The 23,411-nt window shown below is 41.4% G+C and overlaps 1 protein-coding gene across 2 annotated transcripts in view; it reads left to right on the top strand.

The window, feature by feature from the left end:
• The window catches only part of LOC126249557 (uncharacterized), a 250,615-nt gene that overhangs the window by 147,259 nt on the left and 79,945 nt on the right, over nt 1-23,411 (top strand). For both annotated transcript variants that reach the window (XM_049951221.1, XM_049951220.1), the window contains exon 8: nt 10,272-10,393. In XM_049951221.1, coding sequence (XP_049807178.1) covers nt 10,272-10,393 — 122 coding nt within the window. The remainder of the gene's footprint in view (nt 1-10,271; nt 10,394-23,411) is intronic.

Raw genomic sequence — 23,411 nt, 5'->3', positions numbered from 1 at the left:
TGACTCCTTACCCTCTCCCTTAAAACCCACATCCTTTCGTCTTTCCCTCTCCTTCCCTCTTTCCTGATGAGGCAACAGTTTGTTGCGAAAGCTTGAATTTTGTGTGTATGAATGTGTTTGTTTGTGTTTCTATCGACGTGCCAGCGCTTTCGTAAGGTGAGTCACATCATCTTTGTTTTTAAATATATTTTTCCCGCGTGGAATGTTTCCCTATTATATTCATATCATTAATTTGAACCCAACAATCACGTTTGTTATTGTCACTGTTGCATTTCGAAATCTTTTCTGTCGTCTTATTTTCTCTTTCTGTTTTTTGCCAGTAGTTTCACTTTGTATTCACCTTCTCCTTTTTACTGTAATCTACTATACAATTTTATCCCGCCGATATATACTCAGTAATACGTAATACGTAATAATACGTAACCCACTTCCAAACCATAACCAAAAAAATCTTTTTTCCGCTTTCAACACTACCGCCGCTACAAAATCCACCGTTTCTAGTTCATAAACAGTTGCTTTCACCTATTAAACAACCATTTCGGCAAGTTCTAATAAGTTTCGCTTTATTTCCGTTTCTGTTTTTTCACACATCATTGATCAATTTTAGCCGCTTCCCACAGGTTTTAATGTCATTATTTCTTCGTCAGTCAATTGTTAGCCTCATTCTCATAATCTGCCACCACAAAACCACTCCTTTTAATACATTTACACGTAGTTTTTTCGAAATTTTCCCGAATTTCTCCACCCTTTAACGTGTTTTGGCGGCAACACAACCACCTAACCTTTATGCACATCGTTGTCTACCAACCCAAGTTACACCACAGGATCAACACAGCCCAGCTTTAACCAACACTTTTTCGCCTTTTTTCACACCAGATCTCCAGTTGCTTTCTACTTCACCTTTATCTCTCCCCATATATATATTTCATTTTCATTTCAGCCTCATGTTACACTTTCCACCTTCTAATACGATGTCACCCTCACAACACCCCCACAACGACCCCATTAAGTTTTATTTACATTCCCTCCGCAAACATGCCTTTGCCCTAGCCAGATTACGCTCCCATATTTTATTTTCTCAGGCTTGTCTGACATTTGGCATTACCCCCAAAGGCCTCACACTTAAAGTTCCCATCTCTGGCTGCAACCCTTCTTTCCATCAGTCCCTATACCAGTTCCAAACTGAACAATCCATTGCCCTCACCCATCTAATCCTTCACCTACACATCAACTCAGCCAATGAACACACCCGTCAACTCCTATCCTTAATAAAATTCCTCAATCTTTCCTCTCCCGCATCCACGCCGGCTGTTCAAAGCATCCTCCTACAGGCCAACCGCAAATTAGAACAGCATGCCACCCTCCACCTCAAAAAATTATCCAATCTCCTGGTTTCCCACCTCCGGAAAGGCAACTCACTCACCCTTCACAAGCTTTCCAGCAAACCTCTACCTCCTCTCGTTGCACACAAACCCAGTCTCTCCCATCTACTCAATCTCCCACTTCCAGCTCCACTCCCTCCAAAACCTCAAAATTCCAATCAACACAATCTGGAACCACAACACCCCAATTCAGTAGTTAACCTTTCCTCCAAACCTCTCTCCCAATCCGAAACCTCTTGCCTATCCAAAGGCCTCACCTTCAGCCCCACTCCCAGATTCAACCAAACAGCCCTCGTCAAAGATTTACTGTCCTACACTCGTACTCTCTGCTGGAAATATCACTTTGCCACGAAGAAAAATGATCCTAATCCTACTCCTAATGATCCAACTCCCCAAGACACTATCCAAATTGAACCCTGCCTGGAACAGTTCCGTCCTCCGTCACAGCGGGACCCACCTCCTCTTCCTCAAAATCACCCTCTCCAAACCTTCCATGAATTTCTGACTTCCAGCCTTGCTTCTCAATCCTTCTTAAAAAACCTTAATCCTACTCCCAACATCACCACTGTTGAAGCCCAAGCTATCCATGATCTGAAGGCTGACCGATCCATCGTAATTCTTCCGGCGGACAAGGGTTCCATGACCGTGGTACTTGATCGTCGGGAGTATGTGGCTGAGGGACTGCGTCAACTTTCAGACAACACCACATACAAAGTTTGCCAAGGTAATCACATTCCTGATGTCCAGGCGGAGTTTCAAGGAATCCTCAGAACCTTAGGCCCCCTACAAAACCTTTCACCTGACTCCATCAACCTCCTGACCCCACCGACACCTTGCACCCCTACCTTCTACCTTCTTCCTAAAATTCACAAACCCAATCATCCCGGCCGCCCCATTGTAGCTGGTTACCAAGCACCCACAGAACGTATCTCTGCCTACGTAGATCAACACCTTCAGCCCATTACATGCAGTCTCCCATCCTTCATCAAAGACACCAACCACTTTCTCGAACGCCTGGAATCCTTACCCAATCTATTACCCCCGGAAACCATCCTTGTAACCATTGATGCCACTTCCTTATACACAAATATTCCGCACGTCCAGGGCCTCGCTGCGATGGAGCACTTCCTTTCACGCCGATCACCTGCCACCCTACCTAAAACCACTTTCCTCATTACCTTAGCCAGCTTCATCCTGACCCACAACTTCTTCACTTTTGAAGGCCAGACATACCAGCAATTAAAGGGAACAGCCATGGGTACCAGGATGGCCCCCTCATACGCCAACCTATTCATGGGTCGCTTAGAGGAAGCCTTCTTGGTTACCCAGGCCTGTCAACCCAAAGTTTGGTACAGATTTATTGATGACATCTTCAGAATCTGGACTCACAGTGAAGAAGAACTCCAGAATTTCCTCTCCAACCTCAACTCCTTTGGTTCCATCATATTTACCTGGTCCTACTCCAAATCCCATGCCACTTTCCTTGACGTTGACCTCCATCTGTCCAGTGGCCAGCTCCACACGTCCATCCACATCAAACCCACCAACAAGCAACAGTACCTCCATTATGACAGCTGCCACCCATTCCACATCAAACGGTCCCTTCCCTACAGCCTAGGTCTTCGTGGCAAACGAATCTGCTCCAGTCCGGAATCCCTGAACCATTACACCAACAACCTGAAAACAGCCTTCACATCCCGCAACTACCCTCCAGACCTGGTACAGAAGCAAATAACCAGAGCCACTTCCTCATCCCCTCAAACCCAGAACCTCCCACAGAAGAACCACAAAAGTGCCCCACTTGTGACAGGATACTTTCGGGACTGGATCAGACTCTGAATGTGGCTCTCCAGCAGGGATACGACTTCCTCAAATCCTGCCCTGAAATGAGATCCATCCTTCATGAAATCCTCCCCACTCCACCAAGAGTGTCTTTCCACCATCCACCTAACCTTCGTAACCTCTTAGTTCATCCCTATGAAATCCCCAAACCACCTTCCTTACCCTCTGGCTCCTATCGTTGTAACCGCCCCCGGTATAAAACCTGTCCAATGCACCCTCCCACCACCACCTACTCCAGTCCTGTAACCCGGAAGGTGTACACGATGAAAGGCAGAGCCACGTGTGAAAGCACCCACATGATTTACCAACTGACCTGCCTACACTGTGAAGCTTTCTATGTGGGAATGACCAGCAACAAACTGTCCATTCGCATGAATGGACACAGGCAGACAGTGTTTGTTGGTAATGAGGATCACCCTGTGGCTAAACATGCCTTGGTGCACGGCCAGCACATCTTGGCACAGTGTTACACCGTCCGCGTTATCTGGATACTTCCCACTAACACCAACCTGTCAGAACTCCGGAGACGGGAACTTGCCCTTCAGTATATCCTCTCTTCTCGTTATCCGCCAGGCGTCAACCTCCGCTAATTTCATGTTGCCGCCGTTCATACCTCACCTGTCTTTCAACAACATCTTTGCCTCTTTACTTCCGCCTCGACTGACATCTCTGCCCAAACTCTTTGCCTTTACAAATGCCTGCTTGTGTCTGTGTATGTGCGGATGGATATGTGTGTGTGTGCGCGAGTGTATACCTGTCCTTTCTTCCCCCTAAGGTAAGTCTTTCCCCTCCCGGGATTGGAATGACTCCTTACCCTCTCCCTTAAAACCCACATCCTTTCGTCTTTCCCTCTCCTTCCCTCTTTCCTGATGAGGCAACAGTTTGTTGCGAAAGCTTGAATTTTGTGTGTATGATTGTGTTTATTTGTGTCTCTATCGACCTGCCGGCGCTTTCGTAAGGTAAGTCACATCATTTTGTATATATATTCATTTTTATATATATATATATATCTAAAAACAAAGATGATGTGACTTACCAAACGAAAGCGCTGGCACGTCGATAGACACACAAACAAACACAGACATACACACAAAATTCTAGCTTTCGCAACCAACGGTTGCCTCGTCAGGAAAGAGGGAAGGAGAGGGAAAGACGAAAGGATGTGGGTTTTAAGGGAGAGGGTAGGAGTCATTCCAATCCCCCTCTCCCTTAAAACCCAAATCCTTTCGTCTTTCCCTCTCCTTCCCTCTTTCCTGACGAGGCAACCGTTGGTTGCGAAAGCTAGAATTTTGTGTGTATGTTTGTGTTTGTTTGTGTGTCTATCGACGTGCCAGCGCTTTCGTTTGGTAAGTCACATCATCTTTGTTTTTAGATATATTTTTTCCCACGTGGAATGTTTCTTTGTTTCAGTGGAAAGCATGACTACAAAATCAAAGTTTGCCCCCCCCCCTCCCCGCACCCCCCCCCCCACACACACACACAGAGATATATATAGAATGCCTTTATATATGGAAAATTTGGAATTTCAACATGGATATCTTGTGGAATCTTGTGATTGAATAAAATTGTCACTATATAAAAAGAGGGCTCCAAAGTGAAACAATTAGCTGTCCATATATTTTTTATGCTCATTGTGTTGTGAGCTATTGTATGAGCAGATTTAGCACAGCAATAATGTATGATACTGAGTATTGGTGGTGGATTAGGTTCTCAGGTGAAAAGATAGACAGTGTGTCTATCTTACAGGATACAAGAAGTAGAACTCCTTATATTGTTAAAATCACATTTAATCCTTCATACACTTGCGACACAAAATCTGATGCATTATTTCGCAGTTTATTCTGCTTGACACATGAGTTGTATTTCAAGTGAAACTGAGCAACATAATGGACAAAGAAATGTGCCGAAAGCCAGTTAGTATGTGTGTTGTTTGGATTCCACATTCTAATGTAGCCTGTTACACACCTTTTTGCCCCACATCTTGGTCCAATATGCCCATGCACAACTTGTATTTACCACATCTGTAAACTGTTTTTGCCCTTGTATCCTCATCCTGTTTCTGTTGTGTCTCATCTATTACATCTAAAACAGTTACTTTTTCCATTTGGACAAATGTACAGTAAAACTCCTGTTTTAATGAATCTCTTAGGAATGAAGTTTTTTTAAATGGGGGGCTTCCTTAAATAGGGGTTTAGCGCCAGTATACGCGCGCGCGCCCACACACACACACACACACACACACACACACACACACACACACCTAACTTGCCCCTAGCTAATCCTAAAATGATGTGTAATTGTGCTACACACTTTTCCTTAACACAGTCGGCATTTATCTTAAAGTGGTGTTTAGATTTCAAGGCAGCATCCAGAATGAAGAAGACATTCTCACTATTCAAAAGTTGTGTATGTCATCTAAATTTAGTCGAGTGAATTAGTAGGAAAGCTGCCACTTTGAGAAAAACTGTTGCCGCCCTAGTTTTACAGGGTGGAGCATGGTAAATTGCTGATTTGGGAATGAAATAAATAATGAACACTTAGGAACTTACAATTTTATTTCTCTCATGTCAGACAATAATGCTAGTTTCTAATTACATGGTTTAAACAATATGTCTGGCAAATGTCTGCCTTCACAATCCACACACTGATGCAGTTGTTATGTGAAATTTTCATGCACTGTTTCAGGCCTGTCTTCTGGTATTCTTGCAGTACACCTTTGACTTCGGGTAACCCCCAAAGAAAAAAATCACATGGGGTTACGTCCAGTGATCGTGTGGGCTAGTTGATATCCCCCATCTGATAGATAAGCCTTCCAGGAAGTATTTGCCTCAGAAAGTTAATGGTAATGCCCACTGTGTATGCACCGGCACCGTTTTGTTGAAACCAGGTATCCTGTAATTGCATTGCCTTGAAAGCTGGCTGGAAAAACTCTTGCAGCATAGTTAAGTAACAATCCAAATTTGCAGTTACCGCATGACGATTTTCCTGGAAAAAGTAAGAGCCAAAGATGCCTGCTCATGATAATGGCACACCAAGCAGTTACACGGTCTGAGTGCAGGGGTCTCTGGTGAATTTGCCTGGCTCATGTCACTCCAGTACCACATATTCTGTATGTTGACACACGCACTGAGGTGAAATGTGCCTCATCAGAAAATAACACATTTGTGTCATGGGGTATGGTTGCAAACGTGTCTTCACAAGATGTTCTTCGTGTTACATAATCCTGTACTGACAATTGCTGGACCACCCACGTTTTATACAGGTAAAAATTCAGTTCATGATGAAGAATGTGGTGGAGAGAACATCTTAAAATGCCAAGAGCAAGTGCATGATTCTGAGCTGAGCATGTCTGAGATCGCAATACTTTTGCTCTAACGTGTTCTACATTTTGCGGTGGTTTAATGCTTCTCTCAGGTCCTCTTTATACATGTGAAACATTCCCTGTTGTTGTGAATGCATTTACCCAATTTAAAATTGATTGACGTCCAGGAACACATCCGTGTGGGGTTACTGCAAATCGCAAACAAAAAGCATGTTGCACTGCAATGATCGAGTGGGAATTCGAGAAATACACTTCAACACAAAATGAGTGTTCCTCATGTGTCCACTGCATTATCACAACTAAACAACAATTGAATGCAAACCTCCCGTCGGTCACTATAAACCACGCCCACTCTCCCCTCTATTCGACCAACGTGAATTCTAAGAAAGCAATTTACCACGCTCCACCCTGTACTATCATTGTCTTCTATAGCAACTGATACTGACCCACAGCTGATAATGATCCACATCCAGCATTTGTCTGTATATTGGTTCAACGTAATCTGTTTGGTTTCAGCATTCCAGGCAGCAGCAAATGCATCTATTATAGCCTGTAAAACATTCATTTTATGTCCTTCCTTTTGGGAAATGAGACTGAACTCAGCACAACAGCTATTCTTTATTTAGCTTTCAGATGATGAGTTATGTCCAGGTCTCTAGAAGCTGCAGATGATTTTTATAGCTTGCAAGAAGAAACAAAAACATCAATTTTCCTGAGGAATGTTGTTACCTTAGGGTGTGCAGGGCAACTGTCAATAATAAAAGTAATTATTCTTCCTGCTGCACCCATCTTGGCATTTAACCACACAAGAAATGTTGTACAAATTTCGGCAGCCATCCAGGCATTGATTACGAATCATAAGTGCACAGTGGTGTTTTTATGTTTTTAAATCTTCTGGTAGTTTAAGATTTTCCTGTTATTAATGGCATCACTGCTGTCACTATTAACACACTGCAGACCATTACTTGCTCTTTGTTTTAATTTGCATCCATGACAAAGGGTCATATGAATAAAGGTAACATTCTCCGGAGGAGATTCTCAGAGCAAAAGAACATTTTTGAAGAAAGTTATCCAGTTTCATGAGTAAAAAAATTCAAAGCATATTCCCTGATGAGAGAGTTCCTTCTCACTACCTCCCTTCCTTCTTGAGAGGTTTCTTGATGGTGTTGTGTGCCACAGCCAGCACAGATCGCACACATGCTCTTACTTTTCATTCAACTTGTGCAAACAGGCAAACTGTTCAATGTACAAATATGGAACTGACATCAATGTGTTCTGGGAGAGTTGTACTATTTTTAGATTTTAGTTTTATAAGTGGCAACAAATTATTAAGACAATCACAGACAGTTAACGAAAATGCATTTGCTGCTGATGATACTGAATTTTTGAGATGGAAAACTTTTTGTTGTTGAAGTTAGGCGAAAAAAATAAATAAATAAAATGCGGACAAAATCCTAAGAGTACATAATATTTTCATCTACTCCAAACCAGAACTCTGTTAGAATTTTTAACAGGAGATAATTTTGGTTAAATGTGAGGGGCAATGGTCCAACTGCACATCAAAAATTTACGCTGTTGCCCATGCAATTTTGGTATGAGAAACAGATTGTGAGATTTGTAATTAACCTGTGAGACCTGAGTTTCTCCTGGCGTATACAACTTTCAAATAACTTCCGGGAATTCCCGGAAGTTATTTGGAAAATGTAATTAACCTGTTACTAATTTTTCTGAACTGTCTACTTTCCGACATAACAAAAACAACATTTATGCCGTGAGGAAGTATATCTTAAATAGGCCAACCAGTGTAGGGAGAAAGAACAAAAGTGACACAAGAAAAACAATACTTCAGTATTGCAGCAATATTTATTTTGTGATACAGACTGAATTCCTGAGATGAACTTATTTTGGAATTAACTACTCATATGGGTTTCATATTAAAATTTCAAAACTTATGACAATACAATTTTTTTATGTAGCTGCTCACAGTTGTGGAGCTGACTCCACTTGTGCTCCATTTCTATGGTGATAATGGAAAACCTCCAGTCACATAACTCTATTTGCTGTGCCAGATGCTTGAAGTGTCACTGTCACTGTAGTTATATAGTGAAGTAATCATCTCCTCCACAGAATTTTCCAAAACAGCTTCATTCTGCCATGCTGAAGACTGTTGTAGGCCCTCTGATCATACATTTGTGAATTCTGGAATGGTGTCATTAACTGTGGTGCAAACTCTTCATCTCCTAAAATTAAAATATCATGCAGTTTCTCTCTTAGTATCTGGCATACCTAAAATTTTCTCCATGTCCTAGCATCATTTACAGACCCAGGCCATGAAGCATCTACACTAGTAAACAATTTGCTATAATCACAGAGATCGTAGGAAAGCCCTTTCGGTTAAAATATTCATCTCCGTGTACAACAGGTTACGTGATTGGTATATGGATGCCCCCACAACACTTGGAAACTGATTCTTCGATTGTGGCATTAACTTTACTGTTTCTAGTTCTTCTACGATTCTATGAAATTGGACCCCAGAGGTGCTTTTTGGGTAATGTGGTAAAGAACATTTGAAAATTAGTGACATGTTTGTCTAGTGTATACCTACGTCTCCTCCTCTTCAACCAATCTCAGAATCTGGATCTTCTAAATAGCACAAAACTGTCTTCATTTTCACTTCGTTTGAAAGGCCCTCTTCTTTCATGAGTTTTGGGAGGAAGTGATTTGCCAGCGAAATAATGTTTTGATTCTTAAACCTGTAAAAACCTCTGCAGCCTTTCTATTCGGTATTTCTTTGGCCTATGTATATACTCCTTTCCCTTCCAAGCAACATAAATTATCCAATTTTTACTAAAAAAATCTCGGTAAAACTTGACCTCAAGAAAACTAACTCAGCTTGAAATGTGCTACAGAGTTTATTTTGAAAAACACTTGTGAGAAACCTCTTGTGTTTTATTCACACAAAATTGGAGAATGTTCTTCACATTGAGCAACCTTCCCTACCCTTTTACACGAGCTGAGAACATTCTCAGGGGAAGTATATTGTTCAACTCGCTGTATTCATACAAACCTGAGAACGTTGTCCCAAATTCCAAGAATATAGTACATTCTCCATTTTATTCATACAATCCATTTTCCATCGTGAACAGAATCATCTTATGTTTTTCAGAAAAATAAATTATAAAAGACCCCAATGCCATCATAATTCAAAATTTTTCTTGGTTCATATGCATTATCCATCATCCATGTCAAAATATTCTTCTATTAATGTTCAGCACTTCCCACGTGTACTGCTTCGCTGTCTCCATGTACATTTTGCTTAGAAATTTTACACATCATGTATTCAAATCCAAGTTGAAAGATTTGTGTATGGGTCACATCTAGTTTGTACAGGAGTTTCTCGCACTAGTTGAGAAATTTTCTCTGTGACATTATTTATTCATATACTCTCTTACAGTTTTTTTTTTTAATTCTTTAGTTTATAAATTTTGTGATCTCCGCTCTGTAAACTATGTACTGACTTGTTCCATGACCAAATAAGTTTGGCTCTCATGGTCCTGTGGAACCTGATAAATAAATTTACGCATCCTCTGTATGATTATTACATATTATTTAACTTTACTCGTACCAGTTTTGTATTTCACTTAGAAATTTCCAACCTTGTACTAATGTTCATCCAATATTTAATAATTTATGTAGAAATTTTTATGATATAATTGTTATTGCAGGGTGTTTGAAATAATTGTGTGCAAGTACTGTGGATCACAAGGTGTACATAAGAAATGTGGAGAACTTAACATAAGAGATAAAGAGTGGGGATGCCCACTTTGCACTAATGCCCTGACATCAGGTAATTCATTTTTGCACAAGTTGTCATTTTGGTGTGTAATTATCTTCTAAATTGTCTTACATATATTTTACACAAATCGTAAAAACATTTCTGGAAAATTTTTTCAGATAGTAGTGGGGTACTTACCTACAGCAATTCATTCTTTTTTGAGTTGGGAACACTGATATTTTGGGTATGTGGCTTGTGGAGAGTAACTAGCATTATAATCAAGATATTGTTCATAGTCTACCAAACAAAAAGTAAAAATGTATGTCTGTTGATACAGGAATTACCATGTGTGACCCTGCAGATATGTACAAAAACCTGCAGAAACAAGAAACTGACAAAGTTTTGACTTTTAAACTGGAGCAATAGCATTATTGATGTTTTCACCATCATTGAAACATACATCAGGTTGCTGGCCCAATCACTGTCACCTCTCCTGAAAGTACTCAGCACTTTCATCATATTTTTCTGGCAGACACGACGACGACCAGTTGATGTAATTTCATCTCCAATTTGTTTATCACAGGGGACTTCCCACAGATACATCTTCATGATGTTATGAAGATGTTGTTTCTTTACACATAATTCCAGAATTTGGTTCAAAGAGAAAAATGAAGTTCTGGTGTGTGTGGCTAGTGAACTTAATGCAATGCCATAGATCCTTTTCTGAAAGTCATTGTGACTGGGTGGTGAATCAGTGCCAAAAATGGGCTAAAAACAATTGGTTTTGCTGAGTATTAATGCCTCTACATATACATACCATTCTTTACTGATATTACTACTATGGTACATCTCTCTTATTCACTAATCACAGAGTTTACTTACTTCTACCATTTCTTGCAGTTAAAAATGTAATTGAACAGTGTTTTGCTGAATCTGCGGGACTGATGACCTCAGCAGTTTGGTCCCTTACGAATTCACACATCCTGGGAAAGGATGGAAAATCTGATAGAGTAGGTGAAGTCATTTTCTGGAGGAGGTTTCCAATAGTGTTTTGAACAACTGAATGATCACAAACTCAAAACGTGTAGCTGTACATTAGGGTGTCCTTTAGCTATATGTAATTATCTTAATGTTTGTATTTTGCTCCCCCCCCCCCCCCCCCCCACTTTTGTTTGTAGAAGAAAGAACATTTTTCGTGTATAAAGTACTTTTTCACTTGATTTTCTTCCACCTTTTTCTGATTCCTAGATGACTTGAACAATATTTGCCTTGACTTTTGTTGGAACATTGTCATCAAATAAAGCCAGTGCCATAGTTTCTTGACCCAAGCACCAGTGGTGATTTTAAATTTTTTACTGGATCAATATCCCTACAATTTATCAGTTGAATAGTGAGTAGGAAATTATGGTACGGTACCTTAATTGCTTCTGTTGATCGAAACCATGCTCAGACTTACAAGCGCTCCACAAAAATACATATTGTTGTTAATGTGTTCTTCTCTGTGTCAGATAGTGAAACCGATTTTGGAACATGTATAACTTGAATACCTGTATAGCTTTTCCCTTCCACCTAGAATGAGTTACAGCTCCTGGGATGTGAAACAATATCCCATTTGTTGGAATGCCACCAAGAAGGTCATTCGCAACTCCAGCAAGTTTTGGTAATAATCTCACTGTTTTTTCTGTGTAGGAAGTTTGTTCTCATAAAATCTGAAAATAATAGGCCATACATCATCAAATACTTCACTGCTACTGGTTATGTAAGCATTGTTGTTGACTTAGAACAAAGTTGCTATAAATTTCTTGAAAAGTTCCATGTCGTTGCCCGAAGTTACCCCCATCATTGAGTTGAAACAAGTCCTCAACATCAACAGAAAAATGTGATGACAGCAAGGGAGGTATAAAAGTTCACGACTTAACAGTTTTTCTAGATATTTACAGCTGCCATTTACTTGACCCGTATTTCTTTCTCTCTTGTCACAGCAAAGTGCCTGAATTTTGTCAGCTATACCCCACTTCTCTACTGCCAGGTCAACAGCCATGGCTTGATCTTTTCCAAGTTTCAAGGAACCCCAACAATTGTTCCTTGCCTTGAAAGGGTACTGATACAGTCTTTTGCTTCTCTAAAAATTTTTCTGAGACACTGTAAAGAAGTTCAGGTTGTGACTAGGTTTTCAGTTTCGTGCCCAAAAGCTTCTGCAGCAGTCATTAATATGTAAACGCCATTTCTATCACTGAATTTGCACCTATGAAACACTTCAGATGCACAGGGCATAAAAAACTGCAGTGTATCTCAAGTTTTTGTTACTGCTGCAGTTTTTACTCTTGGTGATATATGTTGAATGACAATAGGGGAACTTCCACTGTTGTCACTACTATCACTTTCTTGCCTTCTGGATGTCCAGTGAAAACTTTCTGACATAGTAGTCTCTAAAGTAGCAAAATCTTGTTCCATTTCTTCGTATATCCTTTTTCTCCTAGTGATTTGCATTGCTTGCTTTTGATCAACACAAGATGTATAGTCAGGTTGCCCTTTCTGACACCAAAGTGTTAAGAATTTCTTATCTTCTTAATTTTTCATCTGTCCAAGAGCATCAGAATGGGCTATGTCAAAGAGATAATCCATGTTTTCCACAAATATATTTCTATTTTTTGCTTGAAGTTCTGGGCACATTTTTTGTACAACTTTCCATTTGTCATACAGATAGAGTTCTTTTCAGTGCAGTGGTCTGTTCTTTTAGTAGGAATTCGTGCTTTATGCTAAAAAATGGAAACTTCCTGAGTCACAATTACTGCACTTTGTATTGTAAGATTTACAGTTCTTACATTGTAGAAGAAAACACTTAGGACTTGCTTCATTGAGGGTAGTTTTGACTCCAATAATTTGATTGGAAATAGAATTGACAAGAGAGACATTATGTCTTTTCTTGATATTCGTAATGAAGGACGTAAAGGTGTTGATGCCATTTTCCTCTAGGGAGACCATGACAGGACAGGTAATTTTCACCAGCAGTACAAACAGCTGTGAAACAATAATTTAAAAACGAGTGTGCTTGACTACTTTACTGTGGTCCTCCAAGAGCAGCTTCTTACACTTCGGATTGTGTGAAACAAGATAAATACATTGCAAAAATATGGTCACATTTCCATGACAAGAAACTGACCACCATCCCCATATAGTCACTGTTACCACTAAATGTTGTCTGAATACGAAATCACATAACCCAAACAGCTCGCAAAAACATAGTTGTTAAGGTTGGAGTATAATAATATTTGGCTAATACTGTCGCAATTAACTCACAATATTAATTTTAATATGAAATATTTCTCCCTTACCATACATTGAACATAATGGAAACACAAACAATAACACAGCAGGCAATAGCATGCAACTGTCACCACAGAACTTGCTGAAAATACCACAGTAGTGTCGCTGCTTAGTTTTAAGTGTTTGCCGCTAGACTGTAGCACTTCCAAATCAATAAAAGGAAGAGGCCACTGTCACCCCCACCTAGCTACTACAGCCAAAACATACACTATTAATGTTGCACACACCAAAGTCTGTGAGGTTCTGGGCATGAAAAAGAATAATTAAATATCAATTAATTTGATTGAAGGCACATTCAAATAGATTTACAACAGGTATTATAAAGTCTGCCCAAGCCTCAATAGCTGTTTTGTACCTTTGCGGCAATGATTGTACAAGTGTGTCAAAATATGAGAGGACTATTTTCCATGTCACAAAGTACGTAATTGGTTCAGGCAAACAGTTTAAGCTGTGGTAGTAATTGGAATAATGCGCACACTCTTGACCTGCCCCCAAAGAAAATAATCAGGCAGCTTTAAATCGAGTGAATGTACTGGCCATTCAGTTGGTCCTGCCTCACATGCCCATGTCCCCCTAAGTTAACCAGTAGCTGTGCTAGCTCGTCAACTCCAAAATGCTCTCTCAGTTGTGCTGGAACCAGAGGATGATGGGCACAGCACATACTACAGTGTTTCGTTGATTCTGTAAGTTTAGTATGTAGAAACTGTTGCTAAGTTTCTCCAGTTAAGCACGCTACCAGAGGCATTGGTCTCAGGTTATTACCAACCACTCCACAATGGACTCGCATTCAGGAGGTCATTGGTTCAAACCCAGTTTCACAATGCCAATTTATGTTTCCTGTGCTTTCCCTAAATCCTTCCTGAAAGGGACATGGGCAGTTGCCTTCCCCAACCTTCGCAAAATGAACCTCAACTCAGTCTGTAATGACCTTGCCATGTATGAGGTCTTAAACCACCTTCCGTCTTTCTTTTCTCATTGTTATCTTCTATCCACGCTATTCCGTCACAAATAGTCACATAAAACTTTTGTTGGTAAGATCTAACAGCATTTGCATGTGTGTTCCCATAGCCCAATATGCAGGTATTTTACCAGCCATGTAAAGTAGATGCACCTGTGAACAACATGGGTGTTCAGAAGATAAAGAGTATTTTGTTGAAGAAAGCACAACCCAGATTCAGTGTGGTCTGTGAAATTGGATGCTCGTTGTGTCTGCAACTTCTGAAGGTCGTAGATATATAGGTTGTTGTCTTGTAATACTTTCCAATTTTTGCATAACCTTTCCACATAGCAGATACCACAGTGCACGTACTCTTTGAAGGTGCAGCACTAAACCTTTCTACCCGAGAATTCTCTAAATCCTATGTTCAAATTGCACATTCTACTATAAACATATTTAGGGTGAAGGGGCCCTGTTCCTTGAAGGCATTATTAAAGTGCAGCAAAGATGCTGTGGCATGATGTCTCCCTTTAGGAAACTGTCGTGACTCGCCGATCATTCAAAGCGCCGCCGCGCAGTTACGCGCATCGTCTATGTGCGGCGCTGTCTGCCAGCCATGCAGCTGCGCCACCTAAGCGGCCAGCCGAGCAGCGGCCGCTAGACTGGGACTCAGTGCTCATTCGAATGCTAACGTGTACACATGTCTCGCTTGTCAACTTACTCTGTGACTTATATGTGTTGTGTCGTTCTGAAATATATTTGTTAAACTTGACGTTATAACAATTGGCGACGAGGTAGTGGATTTTTCCTTTTCACTGTTGACCCACAGGGTTCCATGGCTACCGTCGAGCAACTATTGCAAAATCTCCTTGAACAGCAAACGCTTCTAACAGCGGCGATTTGCGATTTTGTCGCGGCGTCAAATGCGAGGCATTTCTCGTTGTTGGCTGTACCTCCTTTTCCTCCTTACAACGAGACGGCGGAAGACTGGTCTGATTATGAAAAACGTCTTCGACAGCACTTCTTGGCATTTCATGTCATGGACGAACAACTATGTAAGTCTCTGTTCCTTTCCTGGATTTCACCTCAAATGTATCGGTTGTTGTCGCAATTGGCACCTTTGAAGGATCCTCCATCTTTGTCGTTTGCTGAAATGTGCTCACTTCTGTCTGTCTATTTTCAATAGCAAACGCATGTGGTAGCCTCTCGTGTTACCTTTTATCGTTGTCAAAAACAGCCACATCCATCCTATCGCGCTTGGGCTGCTGAACTTCACGGCCTCAGTCGAAAGTGTCAATTTGTTACTGACGTTCACAAAGTATCCTATGCCGATTCCATGGTACGGGATGCTATTATCCGGTCAGTGCCCGACAAAGAAGTTCGGCAACATGCCCTTCAGTTGGCGAATCCGACTCTAGATGAAGTTCTCTCCATTGCGCAGTCTTTTGAAATTTCTCGCACCGCTGGGGCGCAAATAGAGGTGTGGGGTGATGTCGGGGAAATACAATCTCTGTGCGCTGTTGACGACGTGTGCGGCGCATCCCCGCCGGCCGACGTGGCCGCAGTGCGCTCCCACGCGCAGCCTCGGCCTAGCCATAAACAACCCGCTAAGAAACTGCAGCAAAACCCCTGGCAACTTCCTTCATGTCCACGGTGTTTTACGAAACATTCACGTGAGGATTGTCCCCAACGTTGGGCTGTGTGTCACAATTGCAAAAAGAAAGGTCATGTGTCTTCCATTTGCAAATCCGACCACATACATGATGTTCATGAACATGACGCTGATTCTGATTCTGATTCTGATTCTGTCAATTGCACTTCTTCCCTTTCAGGGAAGTTATTCCTCACTGTCCAAATCCTTGGTAGAGATGTTCGCATGCAAGTGGATACCGGTTCCGCTGCCACTATAATTAATTCTCAGACGTATCTTCAGTTGCGTTCTCCACTCCTGTCACCTGTCACTCGGCAATTACGGACGTACAATAAACAGAAGATTTCTCTCTTGGGACAGTTTAATGCTGAGGTACCTTACAAATCTGTCGTTCGCACTGTTCTCATATTTGTGGTTGACCAGAGCAACACAGAAAATCTTTTTGGTTTCGATGCCTTTCGCATTTTTGGGTTCTCCATAGATGACTCTGTCAATATTGTCTCTGATGCTATTCCTTATGCTCAACTGGATTCCTTGTCGACGACATTTTCGTCCCTTTTTTCTCCTGGGTTAGGCCGTGCAAACGACTTTGAAGCTCATATCACGCTCAAACCCACTGCTCAGCCTAAGTTTTTTCGGGCTCGGCCCATTCCTGTGGCCCTTCGTGATCGGGTAAAACGGGAGTTGGATTGTCTCATTACTTCCGGGGTCTTGCTTCCTGTCACTTCCAGTGAGTGGTCCTCTCCTGTCGTCGTAGTTGCTAAGCCAAATGGTGATATTCGTCTCTGTGGCGATTTAAAAGCCACTGTGAATGCTCAATGCCTCATCGACACTTACCCTATGCCCCGTCCCGAAGAACTGTTCACTGAACTTGCTGGAGGCCAGTATTTTTCTAAAATTGACCTGTCAGAAGCTTATCAACTTCCTCTCGACGCTGCTTCCTGGCAGTTCCTGGTCCTTAACACGCCTTTTGGCCTCTATCAATACCAACGCTTGCCATTCGGGGTTGCTAGCGCCCCTGCTCTCTTTCAGCGATTCTTGGAACAATTATTGCTCCCTGTCCCTGGATGTATCAATTACATGGACGACATTGTTGTCACTGGCTCCACCACTGAAGAACATCTTCAAAATCTCCGCACACTTTTTCATGTCTTACAGACTGCCGGTCTTAAGTGTAATCTTCAGAAATCACAATTTTTTCAGGCATCTATCACATACTTGGGGGTTTCAACTCTCTCGGGATGGTATTCGTCCGCTTCAGCAAACTGTCGCTGCGATCGATGCCCTTCCTCGCCCTACATCTGTTAAGGAACTGCAGGCCTTCTTGGGGAAAATAGCATACTATCACAAGTTTTTACCGTCTGCGGCTTCGGTGGCTCAGCCGTTGCATCGCCTGTTGCATAAAAACGTTCCTGCTACGGGTTCTGACCCTACCCTCTCCCGGGTTTTACGCTGTATTCAGAAGGGTTGGCCAGATTGCCCGTCCGCTAAGACTTCTGATCCGTTGCGGAACTACTACGCTTTGCGCTACCACCTCACGGCTAGGGATGGTGTTATCCTCCTCTCCACTGACAGTGCTTCGCCGCGTGTTGTGGTACCTGCGTCTTTGCGTGCTTCGGTCTTGTGCCTCCTTCACCAAGGGCACTGGGGTGTGTCTCGCACAAAATCTCTGGCGCGCTGTCGTGTACTGGCCTGGCATCGACTCTGAAATAGCACACATGGTCGCTGCCTGCGGCTCTTGTGCGTCACAGTCCGCTGCCCCGAAGTCATCTTTGTCACCGTGGCCTTCGCCTGAGAAGCCCTGGGAGCGCATTCATGCTGACTTTGCGGGATCCTTTTTAGGTACTTATTGGCTCCTCGTAATTGACGCCTACTCTAACTTTCCTTTCATTGTCCGTTGCACGTCGCCTACCACCACGGCAACCACCAGTGCTGTCGCCCGCATTGTTTCTTTGGAAGGCCTCCTCTCTACTCTTGTTACTGATAATGGTCCCCAATATGCCTCTTCCGAATTTGTGGATTTTTGTGCTCGTCACGGCGTTATGCATGTCACGGCCCCGCCGTTCCATCCACAATCCAATGGTGAGGCTGAACGACTGGTCCGCACGTTTAAGGCTCAGATGCGGAAACTTCTGACTTCTTCTGCTGCTGATGACGCGTTTCTCCACTTTCTGGCGTCTTACCGTTTCACCCCCATGGGGGACCACAGCCCGGCTGAGCTCTTACATGGCCGACAGCCCCGCACGCTACTTCATCTTCTGCGGCCTTCCACCTCACGGCCGCAGGTGCCTTCACTTGGCCGGTTCACCACCCACGACCTCGTCTGGGTATGGGGATATGGCAGGCGGCCAAAATGGAGCCCGGGCCGCATCTTAAGACACCGTGGCAGACGCCTGTATGAAATCCAGACAGACACGGGTGTTGCAGTGCGTCATTCGGACCAGCTTCGGCCTCGTGTGCCAGCAACGCCTGTTCCGAATGCCGCTACACCACCTTTGGCTCTACCTGATGCTCGGGATCTTGGTATCTCTCAATACTCACAACGCAGCCCTCTCACCGTCATCGCGATGCCAGCGCAAGAACGGACGCCACCAGGAGACGTGCCCATGCAGGAACCAGATGACCATCCTCTGTCAGAGCAAATCTACTCGCCTCCTCCTCCAACAGAAACCTTAGCTTGTAGATGTGATTATCTCTTCCATCACCAGTCGCGTCACTGTAACACGTATTGTTTTTCTCAGACTATTCATAGTCCACATTGGATCAATAACAGGTACGACAAAATTCACAACTAGAAGCTGACCAGTTCTTAACTTCAAGTGGATAGACACAGTGAGCAAAGTGTATGCAACTAGTAAGCAACTTGAAAAGTATGTATTCCTTAACTAAAAAATAGTGTTGGCCTATTGTTTATAATGTTGACAGCGAGGTTCCGAAATATCCTGTTAAATAATTTTGATTCTTATTCCACATTTACAGAATATGATTTATAGTGACCTTTAAGGTTTGTCGTATAATTCTCATAAGAAAATTTGAGAATGCCAGTTGTATTTAAATGATTGCCTTGTTATTGAAAATATTATCCTGTTGCGTATTCTCCATTGGTGGTTTACATAGTTAAGTTTTCTTTTCTTCTCCCTTATCAGATTTTTCATCATACACGCATTATGTCTTCTGCTTTACAATGATGTTGAGGAAAAGGAAATGGTTGAAGAAATGGACACTGGTTAAGATATGGATTCTTGTTTCAGACAGATATGGTTTAACTCTCTGTCTGGCTTCATTAGTATAGACTTTCATTGATAGAGGCTTGCTGTGCATTCACTGTATGACTGTAGATGGTCGCTGGCCATGATTAATGCTTTCCACCCTTCAGAACATACAAGTGGTGTATCTATAATGACCTTCTGTTGCTGAGATGTTAAAGTCTGACCTATTGTCCTTCTTTCTGAAATATTAATGACTCACCATTTCGTGTTATGTGATACGAGTAGATCAGTGGACACAATGACGCTTGTCTCCTCTTTCTTCGGTAAGCTAACTTCAATTTTTCTATTTGCTATCTGTATAATATCTTAATCTATTCATCAAAATGTTGTTCATAGATAGTGCTGTGGTGGGACAGTGATCTTCTTTTCATGAGAAGCTGAATTCAAATTTCAGGCCTATTGATTGGAGGTTTACTGTGACTTCTGTAAACAAATATTAGCAACTGTTGGCTGGGGAAAATGTCATGTTACATTCTCTTCATTTCTGCTCGTACATCTGAGATACTGAGATAGTGCTTACGTGTCCCATGAAATTGCTGATATGAATGGGTTAACTGACACTTACCTTGAACCGCCCCCCCCCCTCCCTCGCCCCCCACATGCAAAAAACACTTTAATACTAATTTTTGCTCTTTTGATTAGTTATACATAACCCTATAAAAGCATTTTAGCTGTACAGTAGAGCCCTGGTAATTCGAGCTAAATGGGGCTGAGGCTACCCTGAATTACAAAACTGGGATAATACGTAATCATCAGTAAATTGATAGGTAAATCATGAATAAATGGTTACCTATCACAACAATGATTAAAAAACAATATGGTACATACCTGTGTTGTATATACATACATGGGCTCACATTTCCAAGTTGCAACAATGTAAGTTACATTTTAAAGAAATCACCCATAGTCCTTTGTTTTTAAAATAGAACTTTTTTTTTACCAACAATGTTATGCCATCTTCTAAGAAGCTTGGTGTCAGTTGGAGTAGCTTCTGCTTGCTGCTCGATATAACGCGATACCACATCTAGCACTGACAAACCCTTAGTGTTAGTGATCACTGATACAGTTTCTCCAGGCAATTCTTCCTCGTCACCATCTTCAGTGGGTTCACTAACCATTTCAACAATTGTAAGATTTGTAAAATGGCTGTATTGAACTTGTCTCATTACAGGGTAAGAACAATGTGCAAATACTATCGCATTATAATTCTTCCTCATTAATTTTCGAACCAGCATTGTCAAGCATTAAGATTGCTTTGGAAGGCAAGCACTTTTTTTTTCACCTTTCTTTTGGTCTCTGGAACAAAATCTTTGAAGTTAAAAATATTTTTGTCCATCCAAGCAGATTTGTGGTGGATGTGTGCAACAGGCATTGCAAAAGCTGTGATATTTTTTAAAGCTTTAAGATTAGCATCCTTCTCTATTAGTAGCAGCTTCAGTTTATGGTCTCCACTTGCATTTGATGTGCAGCAAGAACTGTTAATCTCTCTTTGTTTTTTGTAGCCCAGGATAGCCTTTTCTTCTTTTGAGGCTAGAGTTTTAGATGGAAGCATTTTATAATTTAGCTCTGTTTCATCACAGTTAGACAGTTGATCAGGAGTAAGATTTTCTGCTTGTATAATTTTTCTTAATTTTTCACAAAATTGTGAGAATCCTCAAAGTTTTTGACTGCCTTACGCCATATCATTTCTTCCCCCCTGTCCTACCAGTATCCTGAACTTGCAGTAAACTGTCTTCACCTTCCTTTAACTCATTTCTAAAAAATATAGCTTTTTCTTGCAGAGTAGGTCATGAAATTAGATTTCCTTTTTGTCTGTGTTGAGTAAACCAAACGAACAAAGCTTCACTTGTTTTTTCATACTCAGATTTCATGATTGTCTTCCATTCAAATGATGAAATAGAACACTTGTTTGATGAAAACTTCTCAGTTTTGTCTCTGTTTCTATTTCAATCTCCAACTGTCACTTCACCGTCTCCATACTCAGCAGTAAGTTTTTTTTAATGTTTCTCCTTTGTCTAATCTTTTCAAAGCCTCCAGTTTCACATTCCGCAACACAAATTTTCTCTTACTCCTACCACTCGTTGTAGTGTATGAATTCATCATCATCATCATCATCATCATCATCAGCAGCAGCAGCAGCCAATTCAATCATTAGATGATGTGGCCTCTTCGAGTTGTGGATTCAGGTAGGCTTTCAGAAGTCTTCTCCAAGTGGGACGGTCTTGGGCAGTTCTCTGCCAGGTGTTACCAGCGAACTTCTTGATGTCTTTGTCCCATCTGTCTGGTGGTCTTCCTCTAGGCCTCCGGTGCTCTCTCGGACTCCACTCCACTCCAGTACTAGCTTTGTCCATCTGTTGTCTTTTCTTCTTGCAACGTGGCCAGCCCACTGCCATTTCAAGGAACCTACTCTCTCTAAGATGTCATTAACCTTCGTCACAGACCGGATGTCATCTGCCCTTTTCCTGTCCTTTCTTGTATAGCCCAGCATTGATCTCTCCATGGCTCTCTGTGCTGTCCTAAGTTTCCCTTTTGTGAATGAGTTCAGTGTCCATGTCTCGCAGCCATACGTCATCACAGGAAGAATGCATTGATCAAATACTGCTTTCTTCAGATTTACTGGCATTTTTGATCTGAATACTTTTGAACTCTTCTCAAATGCTTGCCAGCCAAGCTTGATGCGTCGATAGATTTCTGGCCTTATGTCTCCCTTCATGAATTAAAAGTGTATGAATTAAAAGATTAAATATCACATTTCATTACATACAGTGCACTGTACATACATACAGCACTTTAAAATTAACGTGACACAGGTGACCAGGTCTTTACTGTATTGTTTTATACATGATTTCTTCCTTGTTTCTTGCAGCATTTGCTTTCTTTCATTTCGTAAAAACATATTAATTATGTGGTTTTTGTATTTTGTGCAAAAAACAAACTTGTTTCCTGTACATACATGGTATACACGTTGTATACCTAGTAGACATAATATGCAGTTTCATTTATTTGTTCCTGTAGCTACATAGTATAACAATTTTTTTTATACACGGTTACTACCCATGTATTTCTTTTTGTTGCATCCATAGTAATGGATATTGTTATATTTTAGCCAGCAACTCTTCCTCCCTCCCTCCTTCTCTCTCTCTCTCTCTCTCTCTCTCTCTCTCTCTCTCTCTCTCTCTCTCTCTCTCTACGTACCCATCCACCCACCTACCCTCCCTCTCCCTGTGAGATACTTAATTTGTATTAGTTGATAGTTCTATGATAAACAGAGAAATGACAGCTCTATCGCTAATTTCAGATTCACACTAATGGCAAATTTGTCAGGATGTGTGCATGTGAACAGTAGCAGGTGCTAAAAACATGGGCCATTAATAGTAATGTGTGTCATGTTCGTGCCAGGTAAATGCTTTTCAGGGATGATTTGTACACATCAAAGGATGATTTGGATAACTACAGCTCAGATAAAGATATGAATATGTTCCTGAAGACAAATGAGCTTCAAAAGTTGATGCTAATTGTGTAAATGTGAATAATTCTTTAAGCATGTAAACAATGTTGTGTCGTGTACCACAATTTATGTGAAAGTGTATTGACAGAAATGTTAAGGGGGATCCTTAACATTGTTTACTCACTGTGGTAGGGTCAAATTAATTTTATATTGTCCTGAATCAGTTGCAGGTTGTTATACGTCATTCATTTTCTTCTTTTCTTCAAATTATACTTGATTATTGCCAAAATTGTTGATGCAAGACTTAGTATCTTAAACTGAAACAATTTGGGACTTTTAAATTAGCATATTTAAGAGGTTTCACAATACTATTTTGTTAACTCCCTCAGCAAGTCAAAGTTAGTAAGTCAATGCTAACCCAGGTTAAATGCACTCAGTTTGTTAGTAAATAATGTTAA

This window comes from Schistocerca nitens, chromosome 3, assembly GCF_023898315.1.
Source record: "Schistocerca nitens isolate TAMUIC-IGC-003100 chromosome 3, iqSchNite1.1, whole genome shotgun sequence".
Lineage (NCBI taxonomy): Eukaryota > Metazoa > Arthropoda > Insecta > Orthoptera > Acrididae > Schistocerca > Schistocerca nitens.
Note: the sequence above shows the minus strand (reverse complement) of the source record. Positions and strands in the feature narration are given on the sequence as shown.